The sequence below is a fragment of the Dipodomys spectabilis genome, unplaced genomic scaffold (genome assembly GCF_019054845.1).
Source record: "Dipodomys spectabilis isolate Male_0828 unplaced genomic scaffold, ASM1905484v1 ptg000108l, whole genome shotgun sequence".
NCBI lineage: Eukaryota > Metazoa > Chordata > Mammalia > Rodentia > Heteromyidae > Dipodomys > Dipodomys spectabilis.
The window spans coordinates 5,314,046-5,335,673 of record NW_024870785.1 but is presented as its reverse complement, the minus strand read 5'-3'; the positions used below and the strand labels follow the sequence as shown (position 1 = coordinate 5,335,673).

At 38.3% G+C, this 21,628-nt stretch overlaps 1 protein-coding gene across 4 annotated transcripts in view; it reads left to right on the top strand.

Annotated features, from left to right (window-relative positions):
* The window catches only part of Tmem87a (transmembrane protein 87A), a 35,545-nt gene that overhangs the window by 10,105 nt on the left and 3,812 nt on the right, over window positions 1-21,628 (top strand). The window contains exons 7-19 of one of the 4 annotated variants that reach the window (XM_042687909.1): window positions 340-457; window positions 3,618-3,679; window positions 4,651-4,834; window positions 5,753-5,852; window positions 10,346-10,439; window positions 12,142-12,210; window positions 14,238-14,346; window positions 15,596-15,654; window positions 16,972-17,075; window positions 17,485-17,558; window positions 18,413-18,474; window positions 20,643-20,698; window positions 21,117-21,147. In XM_042687909.1, coding sequence (XP_042543843.1) covers window positions 340-457; window positions 3,618-3,679; window positions 4,651-4,834; window positions 5,753-5,852; window positions 10,346-10,439; window positions 12,142-12,210; window positions 14,238-14,346; window positions 15,596-15,654; window positions 16,972-17,075; window positions 17,485-17,558; window positions 18,413-18,474; window positions 20,643-20,698; window positions 21,117-21,147 — 1,122 coding nt within the window. Of the gene's footprint in view, window positions 1-339; window positions 458-3,617; window positions 3,680-4,650; window positions 4,835-5,752; window positions 5,853-7,465; window positions 7,604-10,345; window positions 10,440-11,609; window positions 11,682-12,141; window positions 12,211-14,235; window positions 14,347-15,595; window positions 15,655-16,971; window positions 17,076-17,484; window positions 17,559-18,412; window positions 18,475-20,642; window positions 20,699-21,116; window positions 21,148-21,628 lie in introns of those variants that run through there. The other 3 variants (XM_042687908.1, XM_042687910.1, XM_042687911.1) reach the window with 3 other exon arrangements.

Below are 21,628 nucleotides of genomic sequence, written 5' to 3'. Positions count from 1 at the left end.
AGTTTCATGATAGTGTATAAAAAAACTTAGTATGGCTTAAAGATTCAACTTAGTAATTTTTTTTGTTGATGTAAGAAAAAGTACATAAATGTAATATCTGTCTGTGTATAATATGATACAAGGTGTCCTGTCCTAGTAATTTATAGTCTAGCCTATTATATGCACTACAGGTTTGCTTTGAGTAGTGCCTTCTGTGTTAGTAAATGAAAGTGGAGAACTACTGTGTCTCTGAGACACATACTAAAGTTTTCATATTACAGAGTATTAACTATATTTTTAATTGTGTGTTTGTGTTTTAATTCTTACAACTTAACAAACATTGATGCCTTTTTCCTCTAGGCAATGCACGAACCATTGCAAACTTGGCAAGATGCACCATATATTTTTATTGTACATGTTGGCATTTCATCCTCCAAAGAATTGGCAAAAGAAAATTCACTAAGTAATCTTTTTACCAGTAAGTTCAGTTTGTAACTTTAAGAGTTTGTGTTGCTTTCTTGTTTGTTTCATGTATAGGAGAGAGTAAAATTGCTTCATGAGTGGGAATAACTCAGAATGTTTTTGAGCAGTGGAAAGATTGGAGAAAGAAAATATGTTTCTACATTCAGTATAGCAAGTACAGTCTCAGGCACTTGTTTACAAGTGTTTACAAGTGTCTCAGATATTGAACTTCATTTTCCTTCCCATGGTCCTCCTATGGAAGTGTTTCATTAATGTCATCTTTAAAAAAAAAAAATAGGTGAAACTTGGTCACCAAGGCAAAACACAGAAAAATTTAATCACCCTTTTTTTTGTTGTTAATGCCTCAACACCTTTTACTAAGTGTGCTAGTTTTCCTTTTTATAGTTGCTGACCAGTGGAGTCTTCATCTCTCACCTGGAAAATTGTAATAACTTCCTAACTAGTTGCACTGGTTTCTATTTTTGTTTCGTTCTACTTTGCAGTTTCCTTTCCTACCTTGCTTTGTCAAGTAAATATGAATAGACCCATTGATGACAGTCGTTCTTAAATTGTTCTTGACTTTATTGGTACTATTGGTCCATTTTACCATTAAGTATTTTAACTATAGTTTTTTAAAATACTTGCTACTTAATTGAAAATGTTCTTTATTCTACATTTCCTAACTATTCTTTTTCTTCCTCTTTTATTAAAAAGCAATGCTGTTTTTATTACTGTTGTTGCTATTAAGTAGTACAAAGGGTTACAATTACATAAGTCAGGTCATGAGTCTAATATTTCTTCATCCCTGTGATGCCTTCCTTCTTTCTCCCTTATTTTCCCTCTTCCATCCCTATCCTCAGGTTCTGTTGTTCATTTTTTACGTAATATACATTGAGTATAATGACAAATTTACTCAGCCTTCCTCCATTCCTATAGGAATATTCAGCTTTATAATCTAATTTGATTGATTATATTGATTGAAATAACCATATAGTCCAAATTTGATTGTTTATGCCTGTAATACTAGCTCTCTAGGTGGCTGAGGCCAGGAGGATTGTAAGTTTCAGGCCAACCTGAGCTATATAGTAAGACACTCAGAGATTTTATATAAGGGCTGGGAATGTGGCTTAGTGGTAGAGTGCTTGCCTAGCATGCATGAAGCCCTGGGTTCAATTTGCCTCAGTACCAAATAAAAAGGCAGGGACTAGAAGTTGGCTCAGTGGTAGAGTGCTAGCCTTGCATGCATGAGGCCCTGGGTTTGATACCTTAGCACCACATAAGCAGAAAAAGCCAGAAGTGGCACTGTGGCTCAAGTGGTAGAACGCTAGCCTTGAGCTGAAGAGCTGAGGGACAGCGTCCAGGCCCAGAGTTGAGGCCCCACAATTGACCCAAAAAAAAGAAAAGAAAAAGCCTGAAGTGGCGCTTCAAGTAGTTCAAGTAGTAGAGTGCTAGCTTTGAACAAAAGAAGTTCAGGGATGGTGCCTGGCCCTGCATCTGGTCCTGAGTCTTTGCCAGCCCCAGGACTGGCAAAAAATTAAAAAAAAAGAAAGAAATAAAAAAATGTATATAAGCTGCTTATTCAGCATTCTAGTGCATTATATTTACCATTCTTGAGTTTCTGGGATACCACTATTTGATCTTGATATACACATACCTATGTCCACATTCACACTGGCTCATGTGTATACGTTGTTTATGTTCAAAAATTGAATTAAAATTTTCTTTTTTCATACTGTCTTCCTCTGGTTTTGGCATATACGTTAGCCTCATACTATAAATTGGAGAATGTCCCTTTTTTTGTTTTGTTTTTGTGGGTTGAGGAGCTTGAACCCAGGGTCTGGGCACTGTTCTTGAGATTTTTGTTTAAGTCTAGCACTCTACCACTTAGAGCCACAGTGCCAGTACCAGTTTTTGAGTGGTAATTGGAGAGAAGAGTCTCATGGGAACTTTTTTGCTTGGGCCAGCTTTGACCCATGATCCTCAGATTCCAGCCTCCTGAGTAAGCTAGGATTACAGGTGTGAGCCACTGTGCCCAGCTGGGCCTGAGGTCTTTATTAATTATACCTAGAATTTGTCCAATTAATTATAGTCTTAAAATAGTTGAAGGTAATTTTATCAAAATTACTCAAAAGAGAGGTTTGCTTCAGTAAGGTAAATTTCAGGTTCATGTTGTTGTTTTCTCTTTATTAACTTAAATACTTATTAGCAAAGTTTTTGAAAAAGGTACCTAAAAAGGTTTGGTTAAGTTAAATTCTGATTTATTGGATGATGCTTTGCCTCCATCTGAACTGTTGAGTTTTTCTACTTGGAAGTGTTGGAGTTTTTCCATTTGGGATACAAGATGAGAAGCTGGATTATTTTCTATTTTATTGTGCCAGGAGAAATACATTACTTGTATTAGGCAACATAAATTTGTCAAAAAGTTTTAAATGCCTTAATTTTGAAAATGATACATTAATAGTACTAGATCACATGAATTGAAGACAGTAAAATACACAGCAATAGGAGAATACAAGTAAGAGTGACAGAAACCAACATGATAGGGTAAAGAGAAGAAAACCTATAAAACATATTAGTGAGCCAGGTGCTATGGTTGTAGTCCCAACTACTCAGGAGGCTGAAATCTGAGGATCACAGTTCAAAGCCAGCCTGGGCAGCAAAGTCCATGAGACCTCATTTCTGATTAGCTACCAAAAAGCTGGAAATGGAGCTGTGACTCAAATGGTAGAGCACTGGCCTTGAGCACAAAAGCTTAGGTATAGTGCCCTGGCCCTGAGTTCAAGCCCAGGACTGGACCAAAATAAATAAATAAATAAAAACCTATTAGTATGCTGTAAGAGAACATACATGAATTGTGTCTGGAATTTAGAGGAGTTGAGCAGCTCAGAAAAAGTTTCATGTGGAGTACCATTCATTCTAGGATGAGTCTGGGGAAAGAACTTTTCTACTTCACACAGGGGCAGGGACATGGAACCCTGTACGACCCAAACCATATACTCTGAGAATATTTGATTCATTGTGCAGTGCATGCATAATGCAGTATTTACCAGGATTGACATGGTCAAGTGTGAATGACCCAATGAAATTTGCATTAATTTCATCAAGCAGATAGTAGATAATATTTTCTTTTCATGTGTGAATATGTTAAACTAATTCTGAGGCCTATATTTTGGCAGTGACTGTTGAATTGAAGGGTCCCTATGAATATCTCACACTTGAAGATTACCCACTGATGATTGTAAGTGAACTTAATATTTTTAGCCTTGACATTTAAATGAATTTAGCAGTATGTATATAAGTTCATGTTTAGGAAACCCCTGTAAGCCTCTATATTTTATCTCAGTTATTTCAGTATTTTATTATTTTTTTGCCCATTCTGGGGATTGAACTCAGGGCCTGGGCTCTGTCCCTGAGCCCCTCTGTGTTCAAGACTAGTGCTCAACCACTTGAGCCACAGCACCACTCCCAGCAATTTCTGAGTAGTTTACTGGAGATTAGAGTCTCATGGACTTTTCTGCCAGAGCTGGCTTTGAACCACAATCCTCAGATCTCAGCCTCTTGAATAGCTAAGATTACAGGCATGAGCTACCAGTGCCCAGCACTTGAGTATTTTAAACTTGTGAAGTAATAACTCAGTGATCATCTCATGTCTGACATTCACGAGGGTCCGTCTTGATATCACCCTCTATTTCTGAGCTCACTTAGAGTAACAAAAGCGTTCAGTGTCCTTTCTTCAGTGTGTGTGTGTGTGCACGTGCATGTGTGTGTGCGTGTGCGCATGTGTGTGAGCATATGCCTTTATCTAAGAATTTCTTCAATCGATTTTCAGACTTCTTGGTCATGATTGTTCTTGTATTGCTTTCCTATTAAGTTTATGTTTTTGTTTAGTTCATTGCTTTGAGGTGTAATCCTCACCCTGCCACAACTTTTTCATTGTTGTCTTCATTTGTATAATTTGCATCATGAACTGAAAAGGCTGTTAATACACTCTTGAAGACAAGTCCTTATGTTGTCTGCATCTGTTCAAGAGATGATTTTTTGATTTTTTTTTTATATTAAGCTCCAAAGAAATAATTATTTTTCAAATTGAGAGCAGAATACATGGCTTTAAAAAATTTAGTTTATTAAGAATGTATATTAGTTTTTAATTTAGATACTTGGTTCTTGGCCCTAACTCTCCTTTTTATTTCTTACCCAATCGGATGACAGTTTTTCATGGTGATGTGCATTGTATATGTCCTGTTTGGTGTTCTGTGGCTGGCATGGTCTGCCTGCTATTGGAGAGATCTCCTCAGAATTCAGTTTTGGATTGGTGCTGTTATCTTTCTTGGAATGCTTGAGAAAGCTGTCTTCTATGCAGAATTTCAAAATATCCGATACAAAGGAGAATCTGGTATGTAATTAACATGATATTTGAGTGATTGGTTCATTGTAGAAAAATTTTCTTAAGGTCAGCAGTCATTGCATAGTACTGTCTTTTTAATTAGTCATTTACATAAGTAGAATCAGTATGATTATGACTTATTAATCTTGTAGTTTATGAATTTGGTGATGTAAGAAAGATTTGCTGAAATATGCTTGGAAAAATTACAAAAGTAGTGGTCTTTGGGGAATGAGAATTGTCATCATTAAGCACCATTATTATATAAATGTAAGAAAGGAAACAGTTCTGATATAATTGTAAGCTGCCTTAAGTTGCAAGACAGGCCTTATTTCATGTGTGTGTGTCAGGAGGTGGGGTTATGTCTAAGAATTGATAAAAATGCAGTAATAGCAGGAAGATAGAAAGGGGCTTATGGTTTAGTAAGGTAAACAGTTTGTTATAGATATTGTTTGGTTCTGAAACTTACTGAAACAGCTTCAGTTCTATCAGATCATTTGATTATTTTATAATTATAGTTCCAAGATGTACTAATTAGATCTTTTTCTTACCTTTGAAATAGCTTGACAATAAATATAAAGCTGAAAACCACACATGTTCATATATGCATATTGTGTGCTTTTCCATATAGTAACAACTATAGTTCATAGATTTTAAAATGATAAATTCCCTGATATGGGGTGAATTAGTGAAGTTGAAGGGTTTGGTAGAGTGAATCAGGTGGAAAATGAGTTACGCACACCCACATTGCTATACACATGAGTAAGATTATCAGTTTATATGTTTGTAAAAATTTCAGAAGAGGTATTCTTGTTGTAGTAGGCCTAATACCAGTGCCTATTTTGAAGAAAGTCAGGTCTACATTATGGTATTGGAATTGCACCTTTGGCTGGGCCTAGAATATAGCCCCATTTCTCTTTCTTCCTATAGTTCAAGGTGCCTTAATCCTTGCAGAGCTGCTTTCTGCAGTGAAACGTTCACTGGCTCGAACCTTGGTTATCATAGTCAGTCTGGGATATGGCATTGTCAAGTAAGTATTAAATCCAGTAGAAAAATAAATGAAAGTGATACTTAAAACACTATTGCTGCTTTCCAGTGCTGTACTTCTGCCAAAATTCTATGAAAGAAGTAATTTTGAGCTAAAAGAAGGCACCCGTAATTCTGTAGTATTGGAAATGTTGGAAAAGTGTGGTTCTTTCACTTTATAGAACTCAAGGCATATCTAACTTTTAGAGTAAAATTTTCTTTATGCATATCAGATTATTTTGTAGGAACAATGGGCTCACTGAAACTATTATTTTTCTTTTACTGAATAACTGAAGTTTTTTGTGTGTGTTTGTGTGTGTGAGTGTATTTGTTGTTGTTGTTGTGTTTTGGTCAGTTGGGGAGCCTGAACTCTGGGTCTGGGTGCTGTCCCTCAGCAATTCAGCTCAAGATTAGCGCTCTACCACTTTGAGCCACAGCGCCACTTCTGGGTTTTTCTGCTTATATGGTGCTGAGGAATCAAACCCAGGGCCTTACGCATGCAAGGCAAGCACTCTACCACTGACCACCTTCCTAGCCCCAGAAGTATATTTTCATGCTAAATCCAACTTGAAGTATTTTTTATTTAGAGAAAATAAAGAATATACTATCCCACTATAAACAAATTGTTACTCCTTTTGTACTCTTTATTTTCTTCATTTGGCAGTACTTAGGATTGAACTCAAAGACTCATACTGCTAGGCATGCTTTTTTTTTTTTTAAAAAAAAAGGTAGGTTATGGGGCTTAAACTCTGGGCCTGGGCTCTGTCCCTGAGCTCTTCAGCTCAAGGCGAGCACTCTACCACTTGAGCCACACCACCACTTCTCATTTTCTGGTGGTTAATTGAAAGTCTCATGGACTTTCCTGCCCCTGTAAAGGCTGGCTTTGAACCTCAATCTTAGATCTCAGCCTCCTGAGTAGCTAGGATTACAGGCATGAGCCACAGGTGCCTAGCTAGGCATGCATTTTTACCACTGAGCCAACCTTTATTCAGTAAAATTATTTTATTCAGCCCAGTGCAGTGGCTCAAGATGCTAAGATATGAGGATTGTGGTTTAAAGCCAGCTCAGGCAGAAAAGTCCTCAAGACCATATCTTCGTTTAACCAGCAAAAATACTACCTTCGGGGCATTACTGAAGTAGTAGAGGGCTAGCAAAAGGTCTTGAATTCATATCTCAGCATACACACACACACAAGTACTAATCATACATACTTCTTCATTCTGTCTGTACATAGTTTGCTGTAACTTTTTAAAAAGTTTTTTTTTTTTTGCTAAAAAAAATTTATCGAATACATTGTACATAACTAGGCATTGTTTAGGTCTTGAGTATACAGCAAAGGAAAGATTTAGCATTTACATTTATTTGTGGAGAAGTAGGGCACAGACATAATTGTTAATAAGAGAGTAAAATATGTTCTTTGTCAGTAAAAAGTTGTAAGCAGAGAAAGCAAGAAGGGGGAAGCAGAATGCTAGTGGTGCTGGGTGAGTGCTGGGGCTTACTTTTGGAAGTAGGGGGTTCACGATATTTGAGCAAAGACGTCAAGGAGTTGATGGGGCTGTGTATACACCCAAGGGAAGAGATGCTGAGATGTGATGAGGTTCTGTATATGTTTTGAAGGTAGAACCAGAGGAATTTCCAGATGAATCAGAGGTGTGATGTGAAAGAGAAGAGGAACCCAGGATGGTGCCAACTGTTTGGTCTGATCAGGTGGCAGGAGGGGTGGACATTTGCCAGGTTCTGGAAGATTTTAGATGAACAGATTTGGGGCGGGGGTGGGGGGTGGGGAGAGTGTTGAGATCAGAGAGTATATCTATACGGGCAGAAATTTAGTTTGGGAATCCTCAACATACAGATATTATTTAAAGCTGTGAGACTGGATGTAGACCCCAAGGAATTGATATAAAAAGCAAAAGATCCACAGAAGGGCTCTTGGACATTTTTTGTTCTTTAGAAGCAGTGATGTGGAGTTAGAGGAAATTGAGGAGTGACCCTGGAGGTGGGAGGCAGAATGAAGACTGTCTCAAGGAGTAGTGCTTAATGGTTTTTTTTTTGTGAGTTGTAGGGCTTGAACTCAGGGCCTAGGCACTATCCCTGAGCTCTTTGTGCTCAAGGCTAGCATTGTACCACTTTGAGCCACAGCGTCACTTGCGGTTTTCCAGAGGTTTAATGGAGATAAGGAACAACTTTCCTACTTGGGCTGGCTTCAAACTGCAGTCCTCAGATCTCAGCCTCCTGAGCAGCTAGGATTATAGTCACAGGTCACAGGCACCAACCATGGAGTGCTTAGTTCTGTCAGTGCTTCTGATTCAGCTAGTGGGAAGAGTGAGAATTTACCATTGGATTTTTTAACATGGAAAGTGTTAGTAATCATAATAACTGCAGGTTTGGTGAAGTCATAGGGACAAAAGCCCAATTGGAGAGAGTTCCAGAGAGAATTGGAATTAACCAAATAAACACTTTAAGGAATTCAGTCTTATTACAATTAGAGGAATGGGAGAAGGGAGTATAATTCTTAAATTTTGTTCATTTAGCAAATATTTAATTGCCTCCTAATATATGCAGGGAAATACTCAAGACACACAGTAGCAGGAAATTTTTCTCCCTTTATAGAGGTTGATCTGGTATATAACAAAAAATACATACATCTAAAACTTAGGCAGATATGATATAAGCCAGTACATTTAAAACTACTATATTAGGGCTGGGAAGTTGGCTCAGTGGTAGAGCGCTTGCCTTGCATGCCTGAGGCCCTAGGTTCGATTCCTCAGCACCACATAAGCAAAAAGAAAAAAGCTGGAAGTGGTGCTGTGGCTCAAGTGGTAGAGTGCTAGCCTTGAGCTGAAGAGCTGAGGGACAGCGCTCAGGCCCAGAGTTCAGGCCCCACAACCGGACTCCCCCCAAAAAACAAGAAAACTACTATATTAGTGAATCACCTGGAAATCTTGTCAAAATGTAGATTCAGAATTTGTAGGATTTTTAATATTAAAGATATAAGGCTTTTCATCCTTCTTACTGAAATTGCTCAAAAGACTTGAATTAACCTTTGCTGGAGTTTGAACTTGCCATATGCACTTTTTATTTGGTGAATTAAAATAGTATTTGGTTATTGTTAACACTTCTAGAGTTTATAATGATATTTATGTTAGTTAAAAGTCCTGTTAAAAGACACATTGCAGGGCTGGGAAGTTGGCACAGTGGTAGAGTGCTTGCCTCGCATGCATGAGGCCCTGGGTTTGATTCCTCACCACCACATTAGCAGAAAAAAGTGGGAAGTGGCACTGTGGCTCAAATGGTAGAATGCTAGCCTTGAGCTGAAGAGCTGACGGACAGTGCCCAGGGCCAGAGTTCAGCCCCCACTACCGACAAAAAAACAAAAAGCAAACAAACAAAAAAGACACATTGCAAAACATATAGAAACAAAAAACGTATTTGCTTTTCGATACTATGAAAAGATGGCAAGTGAATGGACTGTGTATGGAGTGGAATTGTTTATATGTTGGTAATTGTTGGGTCTGGAGGGTGGATGGGTTTATTTATAATAAAAAGCTTTTGGGGTTTTGTTTGTTTTGTGTCAGTTCTGGGGTTTGGACTCAGGGCCTGGGCATTGTCACTAAGTTTTTGCTCATTGCCAGCGTTCTACCACTTGAGCCACAGCACCATTTCTTGCTTTTTTTGGTGGTGGTTGTTAGTCGTGGAGATTGAACTCTGGGCCTTTGTGCTGTCCCTGAGCTCTTCAGCTCAAGGCAAGTGCTCTACCACTTGAACCACAGCACCACTTTCCATTTTCTGATGGTTTATTGGAGATAAGATTCTCACGGACTTTCCTGCCTGGGCTGGCTTTGAACTGTCATCCTCAGATCTCAGCATCCTGAGTAGGATTACAGGTATGAGCCACCAGCTACTTCTTGCTTTATCTGTGTAGTTTATTGGCGATAAGAGTCTCGTGAGCTAGGCACCAGTGGCTCATGCCTGTAATCCTAGCTACTCAAGAGGCTGATGTCTGAGGATCACAATTAGAAGCAACCCAGGCTGAAAAGTCTGTGAGACTCTTTATCTCCAATAAACTGCTCAAAAAAAGCCAGAAGTGGCACTGTGGTTCAAGTGGTAGGTAGAGTGCTAGCCTTGAACACAAAAAGGGACAGTGCCTAGGCCCTGAGTTTAATCCCCAAGTCTGGGAGGGTGGGAGGGGAAGAAGTTTCATGGATTTTTCCTGCCCAGACTGGCTTTGAACCATGATCCTCCTGAGTACCTAGGATTACAGGCATGAGCCTCCAGTACTTGCTTTTTTTTTCTTTTTAAATTAGTACCAGGGACAACATCTTAAGTTCTAGTACTCTATCTTGTAAGGCCATGTGTTACTAAGAGTTTTCTTCTCTCAGGTATGTCCTTGTTACCAGTAAATTTTTGGTCTGCACTAATTAACATGGGCTGCTGTTGCTTAGTTTGCCTTGCACTTTGTCTCATATGCTCACTCCATTGTCTCTGCTTCCATTTTAGGCCTCGCCTTGGAGTCACTCTTCACAAGGTTGTGGTAGCAGGAGCCCTTTATCTTTTGTTCTCTGGCATGGAAGGGGTCCTCAGAGTTACAGGGGTCAGTACTGCTTAGCCTCAATTTTGTGGTCAGTTCAGTTTCTTGTTGCTTTGAGAGGATGCATTAGAAGTATTTATGTGCTACTTTACTGTTTTCTTCTGTCACCTATGGGCAAAATGCATATTGAATATTCCTTTTCTGAAGTGTGAACTAGAAGCGTTCCAGATTTCATAAGTTTTCAGATTTTGCAATGTTGGCATAAGTTATTCATTGAGCATGCTCATTTAGAAACCCAGAATTTGAAATGCTTCAACATCTGAATTTTTTTGTTGTTGTTGTAGATTTGGGGGCGGGGAAGATGTTGGGGACTAGGGATGTTCAAACTGTAATTCTTTTTTTAATCTGACCTATTAGAGTTTTACAAGTTTAACATGTGACTCATAAGGAGTTCTTTTTTTACTTATTCCCAGATCAGAATTTAGTTCCTTCTCTAAGGCAACAGACTCCCACATATGTGTCAAACATTGGAAACATGCACTTACTGGTTAATCTGATCTAAAGTTCCAGTGCTCTTTGCTTACCCAGCACTTTAGATTTCAAGATTTCTTTAAAGTGATGTTTCCCAGCTATTGAAGTTTCTTATTTTCTTTGAGAATTGTATATTCCCTTTGTCAAGTAAGAAAACCAAAGCAGGGCTGGTAATGTGACTTAGTGGTAGAGTGTTTTCCTAGCATACATGAAGCCCTGGGTTTGATTTCTTAGTATCACATAAGCAGAAAAAGCCACAAGTAGCACTGTGGCTCAAGTGGTAGAGTGCTAGCCTTGAGCAAAAGATGTTTAGGGACAGTGCCCAGGCCCTGAGTTCAAGCCCCAGGACTGTAGAGAAAAAACAAAAGACAAAGCACTGAGATCTAAATGATAAAGAAAATTGTTGTTAGAGTTGGATTAATATGGGCATTCCAGTTATTTTCTTATTTAAAAATCGAGTCCAATAGCCTTTTAGATTTAAGGTATTAAATTCTTTAAACTTGGCTCTGCCCTCAATGATAGTGGGCTCGTTAGGTTTTGCAGTATTTTCCCTTGAATAAAATATTTTGTAATTGCAGATTTGTTTTCAACCCATGCTATCTTCTGTATGTTATGTAATTTTCTTAGACTTTTAGCAGCTTTAACCTCTTGTCAATTTCATTTTCTTTCTTTCTTTCTTTCTTTCTTCTGCTGCTGTTGTAGTATTTTTCTTATTCCTTGGCTATGATAGTAAGCCTGGTCCTCTCAGCACTTGATGCCTGTATTATTTTATGGATATCCTTTCAATAATGTCCTGATGATTAGGATTATATAAAAAGTATTAATATCCTAGGATGAGCTGTTTGTAAAATTTCGTTATGTTATAATGCTGGACATCAGTGATCATTATTATTAATGTTGCAGCTGTTTGTGTAAAATGGGAGGAGGGTCTTTACTAGGACTTTTTGGTATTGTCATCTCTTTCATGGTCTTAGTATGCTAGAACCTTGGGCCAGTTGCCTCTGGTGGTTAGCTGCAGTTTCATTATACTGAGATTTTAATCAACAATTTGTGTGAAATATTTAAAATTGTATGTTCTACTCAAAGTTTTGTAAGAAGAGAAAAATGATTAGATATGTTTGAGTTCGAGTGTCAGACCACTTCACATGTGATGTAAACGCAGAATTGTTACTGCTTCCGTCTCTGTGCCTCTCTCATTGGCTGTTTTTCCCCACCTCTTTTTCTTTGTCTGCAGGCCCAGACTGATCTTGCTTCCTTGGCCTTTATCCCCTTGGCTTTCCTAGACACTGCCCTGTGCTGGTGGATATCCTTCTCACTGGTCCATTTTCTCCCCTTGGAGATAGGTTTCCATTCATCTTTCTGCAAAGAGGTTTTGCCCATTTTGTTGATTTCTCCTTGATCTTGGAAATGGTATATTTTAAGTTTGAATAGCTTGAAGGGTGAGGTAAACGGATTTTTTGTTCTTTCTTTCTTTTTAAATTCTTAACAATCATAGCATTGGGTGGCTGAGCATAAGATGGAAGATTCTGGCTTTTCTCTTTCTAAAATGATTTTAGATTTTTTGTGTACTTCATTTGGTGTTATAATCACAGTTCGTGCTGGCCCTGCTTTTCCTTTATCCTCTAGTATTAAATACTTTGAAAAAAGCTTGATCTCAAAATGTGGTTTTAGAATGACATAAAGAGTTTAAATCTTTTCAAATCTCAATTCTTAAGAGGTTTTTCTTTCATTCAAAACTATGTTTGAGATTGCCTAAATACTTCCACCCTCAATAAATAAATATAGATTCATTTATAGGCAACATTAACCAGTAGATAAACGAATACTTTGAATACATTTTTTCCTCCTCAAAATTAAACATTTGTTGGTTAGGGATTTTGCATTTGGGTTGAAGGGTTCAAGTTTTTGAGTTTCATCTTTTTTGGCATTATTTTGAGTCTATTTTGGTTTTTATATATTGGTCCATATACGCAATTGTGCAACATTACTGTCTTGATATATCAAGTATAATAAAAAGCAGAACATGAACAAAAATATAATTTTGTGAATTTGAATAGATTGCAATGTAGCAAAAAAGATTAAAATGAAAGTATATTGGGTCTACCCGACCAAAACTTTTCTAGATCTGTCTTTTCAGGTATATCTTGTGAGTATGAAGAAAGAATTGGAGTTAAGTAATAGTGAAGACTGATAAAGAGAACAGGTTTCAAGTCTTATTTATTTATTGCCAGTCCTAGGGTTTGAACTGAGGACCTGGGCACTGTCCCTGAGCTTTTTTTTTTTTCCGGTCATTGATGGGGCCTGAACTCTGGGCCTGGGCTCTGTTCCTCAGCTCTTCAGCTCAAGGCTAGTGCTTTACCACTTGAGCCATAGCACCACTTCTGGCCTTTTCTGCTTATGTGGTGCTGAGAAATCAAACCCAGGGCCTCGTGCATGCAAGGCAAGCTCTCTACCACTGAGCCACCTTCCCAGCTCCCTGAGCTTTTTTTGCTTAAGGCCAGCTCTCTACCACTTGAGCCACAACACCACTTCCAGCTTTTTCTGTTGGTGTGGTACTGAGGAATCAAACCCAGGGCTTCATGCATGCTAGGGCAAGTACTTTACCACTAAGCCACATTCCCAGCCCCCAAGTCTCTTATTTTTATATCTGTACCTCATTTTGAAAGTTGGGCATGAGAGAAGATATCAGTAGTAGTCATCAGTTCTCTTTTGTCCTTCAGTGATAACGTCTCCTTGGGAGTAATGTTCTGAAAATGGAGAATCACTGCTATTCGACTCTTAGGTTCCTAGAGTGCTTAGACAATTGGTTTTTCCTCTTTATTTACAGTAGCACAGGACATGTAGCACTTTCATAAGATGGCATAGGGTAAAGGGAGGAGACATTGAGTGTAGAACCCTGGTTAGTTGATGGCCCAAGTAAAATTATGAGCCTACACTGGATTAACTAGGCAGGATGAGAATAGAATCACCCATCTTGAAGATGGTATTAATGCTTGCCACTCAATTTTATCATTTGCCTTTTTTATTTTTTAAAAATTTTCTAGAAAACCTGATCCTATCTTTCTTTTTCTTTTTACTTTTTTTAAATATTTTCCTCTTTTATTTTTGCATTTTTTCCAGTTGCATCTTATCCTTGTTGTATATTTTCTTCAATGTTTTACTGGAAATTTAATCTTAGGAGGATTGGAATGTTTGTGAGATTAAGTGAAACTAGGAGAACTTAAAAGTCTCTGATATCTGTAGCTATTGTTATGACTGCAGATCCTCAAAGAAATCTGAGGATTCAATTATTTAGCTTTCTAAATGTTTAATTCCTTGACCTGCAAACACATATTTATTAGCCTGACTCAAACAATGAAGCTGTTAAAACTTCGGAGGAACATTGTAAAGCTGTCTTTGTACCGACATTTCACCAACACGCTTATTTTGGCAGTGGCGGGTAAGTCTGGGACTTTCTTTTGTTTTGATGTAATCCTGGATTCTTTTAGAACAGAGATTATTAATCTGAGAGGCCATGAGTAGGCATGGAAAATTTTATACATTTTGCTAAGGGAAGGATTTTTTAATTTTGGATTCCTTATATTTGTTGCTATAGCAAGCATTTATGCTATCGAGTACATAATTTATGTACTCATCCCAAATTACATGTTCAAGTTGTTTAGCTGATTTCTTAGTTGAAATCTTCCTTGTGCCTTGAACCTCAATCTCTTTTTTTTTTTTTTGGGTCCAGTCATGGGGCCTGAACTCTGGACCTGGGCGCTGTCCCTCAGCTCTTCAGCTCAAGGCTAGCGCTCTACCACTTGAGCCACAGCATCACTTCCGGCTTTTTTCTTTTTGCTTATGTGGTGCTGAGGAATTGAACCCAGGGCCTCATGCATGCAAGGCAAGTGCTCTACCACTGAGCCACCTTCCCAGCCCTGAACCTCAATCTTCAAGAAATCTATGTGACATCACAGTGGATTAGTGAACAGCGCCCACTTTCACATCAGTGCTCAGTGTTGTAAAATGAAAAGATATTACCATTTCACAAACCCTGATATATGCATAGATACAGCCTTACTGATTGCCCTGCTACATGAAAAGGAAGAACCTCCTTGATTTCAATTTAAGTTTTTTGTTGTTCTTGTAAAAAAAAAAAAAAAATTTTTTTTTTGGGGGTCTGGTCATGGGCCCTGAACTCTGGGCTTGGGCGCTGTCCCTCAGCTCTTCAGCTCAAGGCTAGTGCTCTACCACTTGAGCCACTTCCAGCTATTTTTCTTTTTTGCTTATGTGGTGCTGAGGAATCAAACCCAGGGCCTCAGGAATGCAAGGCAAGCGCTCTACCACTGAGCCACCTTCCCAGCCCTGCATTCATATTTTTCATCTAACCATACACTAAAAAAAGCGTTATATTGATAATGCTAGAAGAGGTATTTCCAGTAGCTTCTCTTCCATTTCTGGTTGAAGAGTTACTAATGTTGCCAGATAGTCAATAAGCATAAAAAGTATGGGTAAGAATATGTATTCTGAATCTTCTTTATAGCAGCAAATTCGTATTGAATATATATGGGAAAATTATTAATAGGAAGTGATTGTGATATATGTCATCAAGGATGTATGTGTGGAACTCCACTTAACCAGGATCAGTGAATGTAACTGAGGATATAAGCCGATTCATGTTCTGACCAAGATTTTTCTTTTCATACTAGCTTCTATTGTGTTTATCATCTGGACAACCATGAAGTTCAGGATAGTGACTTGCCAGTCAGTAAGTTTATAAGAGCACACATTAATTAACAGTATACTATACTCATACACAAAGATGTTGATTATAGTGGGAAGATGCATAAACTTCATGTAAGAAATTAAGGTTAGCCAGGTGCTGATGGCTGAGACCTGAGAATCTTTGTTCAAGATCAGCCCAGGCAGGAAAGTCCATGAGACTCCTGTCTCCAATTAAGTGGTAGAGTGCTAGCCTTGAGCAAAATTGCTCAGGGACAGAGCCCAAGGAGTTCAAGCCCAACAACTTACCAAAAACAAACAAGAAAATTAAGTCTAGATCTCCACTCTGAGGATTTTAATACTGTCTTAAATGTTCTTTCCATCATGGTACACGATATGGTAGTTGGTTTCTTTTTTTTTTGGTCAGTCGTGGGGCTTGGGCCTGGGCTGTGTCCCTCAGCTCTTTAGTGCTATACCACTTGAGTCACAGTGCCACTTTTGGTTTTCTAGTGGTTTATTGGAGGTGAGAGTCTCATGGACTTTCCTGCCTGGGCTGGCTCTGAACTGCGATCCTCAGATCTCAGCCTCCTGATTAGCTAGGATTACAGGCATGAGCCATCAGCAACTGACAGGTTCTTTTTTTTAACTGTATAAAATGCTTCCCAAAGATGGCCATGATTGTAATCCTAGCTACTCAGGAGGCAGGAAAGTCTGTTAAACTCTTTTTTTTTTTTGTTGGTTGTGGAGCCTGAACTCTGGCCTAGACACTGTCCCTTGGCTCTTCAGCTCAAGGCTAGCACTCTACCACTAGAGTCATAGCTCCACTTTTGGCTTTTTCTGCTTATGTGGTGCTGAGGAATCGAAGCCAGGGCCTCATGCATGCAAGGCAAGCACTCTACCACTGAGCCATCTTCCCAGCCCCATCTGTTAAACTCATCTCCAATTAGCTACCAAAACAACTAGAAGTTGAACTATGGCTCAAGTGGTAAGAGCCCTGTGGCTCAAGTGGTAAGAGTCCTGTGCTAGCATTGAGCTAGAATGCTAGTGCCCAGGCACTGAGTTTAATCCCCAGTGCCAGCGCCAAAAGTATAAACAAATGAAAACAACAAAAAGCACCATTCCCTAGAGTCTCAGAGCTGTGTTGCAGCTCTGACAAGTACTGTGTTCCCTTGATGCTGTTCTTTTAAAATAGCACTGCAAGGGAAAAAAAAACTACACATTCCATCACTGGATGTACCCAGCACTTAGTACAGTGCCTAGCACACAGCAGGCTTTTAGAAAATGTAACAAGGGCATGTAAGTGAGTGATTCTTGCTTATGCTGAGAGATTTGTTTGTAAATGTTACTTGACTCTTTATTGTAGGACTGGCGAGAGCTATGGGTAGACGATGCCATCTGGCGGCTGCTGTTTTCCATGATCCTCTTTGTCATTATGGTTCTCTGGCGACCATCAGCAAACAACCAGAGGTTCTTATACTTTATTCTGTTAACCACTAAATGGCCATTTCATCCATTAAGGTTGAACGTTAGGGAACAGTTTTAAAACTGTCATATAGTTGAAGGAATACCCAGTTAAATTGGGATCCTAGCTTAAGTCTCCTGTTAACTTGATTTGTGTTTTTTCTTACCTGCTTTCTCTTTTACTTCTTTGGGCCTTAGAGTTTCCTTTTTATATAATGAATGGGGAATAAAATCAAGTAACAATGAAGATCTTTGGAACTTCTGACATCATTAGGCACGTGAGGGCTTTCTGAAGGGGAAGAGTTAAACCCTAATTGGAGCTTGCAGTTTTAGTAATAATTCCCCTGAATTGAGATAGTGGAGCAATGTTTGTAGTTTTCTCACTTTTCCTTCTGTTTTGCTTTTGTTTTGTCAGGTTTGCCTTCTCACCATTGTCAGAGGAAGAGGAGGAAGATGAACAGAAGGAACCCATGCTAAAAGAAAGCTTTGGTAGTGATAAAGTTCACCTTATCATTATTATTATTATTATTATTGTCAGTTGTGGGGCTTGAACTCTGGGCCTGAGCGCTGTCCCTCAGCTCTTCAGCTCAAGGCTAGTGCTCTACCACTTGAGCTACAGCACCACTTTCTGTTTCCTGGTGGTTTTATTGGAGATAAGAGTTTCGAGGACTTTCCTGCCCTGGCTGGCTTTAAACTGTGATCCTCAGATCTCAGCCTCCTGAGTAGCTAGGATTACAGGCGTGAGCCACCGGCACCCAGCTAAAGTTCACCTTTTACTTGCTTTTTAAGTATTTTTTTTTCACCTAAGTACATTGTTTTTTTATTTTATAGATTATTGTTCCTTTGTATGTGGTAAAGTTAGGTTGAAGAGAAAATAGGATGAATCTATAATAAATTGAGCAAATAATTCCAAATTATTTGTTTGATTTTCTTGCTAGAAATAAGGAGGAAATTTAGTTTGAAATTCCTGGTATACAAGATAGAAATGGCTAGGAATGTTGCTTAGTGGCAGAGTGCTTAGTGGTAGAGTGCTTGCCTAGCATTCATGAAGCCCTGGATTTGATTCCTCAGCACACATAAACAGCAAAAGCTGGAAGTGATGCTGTGGCTTAGGTGGTAGAGTACTACCCTTAAGCAAAAAAAAGCTCAGGAACAGTGGCCAGGCCCTGAGTTCAAGCTCCAAGGCTGGCCAAAAAAAAAAAGAAAAGAAAGTATCTAAGTATCTGTTGTATAATTTACACTAAGCTTAGAATACATCTCTTAAATCTATTTTTGCTATCATTGCTGATCTACTATAAAGTTAATTAGTTGGTTTCGTTCTTTTTTTTTTTTTCCTTCTACAGAAGGAATGAAAATGAGAAGTACCAAACAAGAACCAAATGGAAATAGTAAAGTCAGCAAAGCAGTAAGTATGCCTTTTTAATCTTTGTCAAGCCACCAATATCTGGCCTATAGTCCTACCTACTCAAGCAGCTAATATCTGAGAATCAGTTCAAACTCAAACCTGGTGGACAAATCCAAGAGACTTATATCTAACCAGCAAGAAGTTACAAGTAGAGGTATGGCTCAAGTTGTATAGTGACAGCTGTTAGTGAAAAAAGATGAGCAAGGGTATAGAGTATAAGGCTTGGAGTTGATGTCCTAGTACCAGCCTAAAAAGAAAAAAAAAAAAAAAAACGACTAAAAGCAAAAAGGCCTTGGCACGAAGGGCTGACTTAACTGGTAGAATGTCTACTTAGTACTATGAGTGAATGAACTCAAACTCTAGTTTTCCATAAAATAAAAAGAAAAGCATGAACTAAATTAACTGTGTAGGAATATGCTACATCAAAGAAATGAAATACCTGAAAACTATAAAATACAGTTGAAAGAGATTGAAGAAAATGCAAATAAATGGAAAGACAAACTGTGTTCATGGATTGAAGGTGTCTATACTACCCGAAGCATTAGTGCAATTGCAACCAAAATTCTAATAACACAAGTGAGATGCCAGTGGCTCATGCCTGTAATCCTAGCTACTTAGTTAATTGAGATCTGAGTATTGCAGTTCAAAGCCAATCTGGGCAGGAAAATATGAAACTCTTATCTCCAAGTAACTATCAAAAAGTCTGAAATATGGCTTTGGCTGAAGTGGTGGAGCACTAGCTTTAAGCTTTAAGCAAAAAAAGGTGGGGTGGAGGATTTAGAGGTGTACATAGTTGGTAAAGCACTAGCCAGTGAGTGAAAGCATCTGGTCTCAGACCACAAAAAGAGGCCAGGTATAGCACCCACACCCTGAGTTCAAGACCCAGGACCCACACACACAAAATTACAATAATATTTTTCCCAGAAATAAGCAACCCTATAATTTATTAGGATCCAAACCCCAAATAGCCGAGGGTATTCACAATGACCTCAAAAAGTCAAAGCACTCTTCAGCAAAAGAACAATGAACCATCAATACTTATAGAATGATTATTACCATGAAGACAACAGAATACAAGTTGTTACTAAGAATTTAGAGTAAACGTAACTGGCACGATTTTGATGAGAATGTAGATTAGTATTGCTGTTTTATAGATGGAGTGAAGTTTTTGGGGCCTCATGGTTGCCACCCTAGCACTCTACCACTGAGCCATTCCTCAATCTTTTTACTTGTACTAGCTTCCTCCTCTCCTTTCCCTCCTCCATGCCACCAGCCCAGCTATCAACTGAGGAAGGTTCTTGTGAATTTTTCTGCCTGTGCTGATTCTTAGCCTCACATGTACCTAGAATTACAGGTATAATATACCTGTACCTGGTAGAAGTTTCTCGAAACTTAAAAATAGAATTACGATATGATCTAGAAATCCTATCCTTGGGCATAGATCCAAAAGATATCTGCATTCCTAGGTTCATTGCAACATTCACAATAGCAGAGATAATCAGTCACAAATGTCAATCAGTAGATGGCTGTATAAATAGAATGTATATTTACATGCCTGAGAATTATTTATTTTTAAAATAGAAAAGAAAGTATTAGCCGGGTGCTGATGGCTCATGCCTGTAATCCTAGCTACTTAGGAGGCTGAGATCTGAGGATTGTGGTTCAAAGACAGCCCCAACAGGAAAGTCTGAGAGACTCTTATCTCAATCAAGTATCAGAAAACCAGTAGTGTTGTGGCTCAAATGGTAGAGTGTTCACCTTAAGCTGAAGAGCTGAGGGACAGTGACCAGGCCCCACGACTGACAAAAACAAGAAAAAAAGTCTTTCTCAATAACATTGATGTACCTGGAATATATTATGTTTATTGAAGAAAGCCAGGCAAAGAAAAGTAACAGCCTGATCTCTCTTATATAAGGAAATTCAAAACTGAATTTACACAAGGAGAGGGTAGTATGGTGGTTACTAAGTTAGGTGGAAGCATTGTGAAGATGTTTATCAGAATGCTTTAAGATTATTCTTTTAATGATTAAACTTTTCTTTCTGCAGTCCATTTGTTATTTAAGTATGCTAGTTTGAGTTACAAGACACTACAGGGTTCTCAAGACCATTAGATACTGTGGAACATTTTGTGGTACATTTTAGTAACAATTGTATTTATATCTTCCCAGCAGGAGGATGATTTGAAGTGGGTAGAAGAGAATGTTCCTTCTTCTGTAACTGATGTGTAAGTGTTTGGATCATTACTACAAATATCATAGTTATTACAACTTTGCTACTATTTTGGCTGAATGAGCTGAAAACATACTAGTGAGTATAAGATGTCAAAGAATGATTAAAAGATTAGGAATAACATACAAACAAAAATAATTGCTGGTCACTCAGATGACATTTCTGCTTAGGAAGATTTAGCTTTCCAAAATTTTGAATTTCTTTCCAGAGCTGCAATATTAATAAAACTTTGATCCTGTCACATCTGTACAATTTCAGTTGATTCTTGTTCATTTGTTTTTTTCTCCTTCAAAAAGAGTTGTTGATTAAATCATAGATTAGTTAAAAGTTTCAGATTGCATTCACTGTTCTACTTAGTGAACCACCTATGGCTTTATTTTACATTATTCACTGTAGTATTTCTCTCTCTGCAGAGCACTTCCAGCCCTTCTGGATTCAGATGAGGTTAGTAGTCCAGCTATGTGCAGAACCCCTGTGCGTCTAGTCTCTTAGTAGTAAGCTGTGAGTCATCTATTCAGGAAGGTTGTATTTATTTGGTTTAGTAATGTATGTAGGAATTATAATTGGTATGTTTGAAAAGAACAAGAATGGAAACACTTAAGATTTCAACATTCAAAAAGGTTTTCTTTGTTTATTGTTTTTGTTTTTCACTTTTCCAAAGTGATAGGGTCAGATGTAGGACTTAAAAAAATGTATAAAAATAAAAAGTTAAAATTGAGCCACAAAGCTGGGCCTTGGCTGCTCACATAAGAACACCCTGATATATTTATCTGGGGACACCTGGTATCTCTTAAAAAAACAAAAAAAAACCAAAAACTGTCAGGTGCCCGTGGCTCACACCTATCATCCCTGCTACTCAGGAGGCTGAGATCTGGGGATCGTAGTTCTGATGCCAGCTTGGCTAGAAAAAGTTCTTGACTTACTT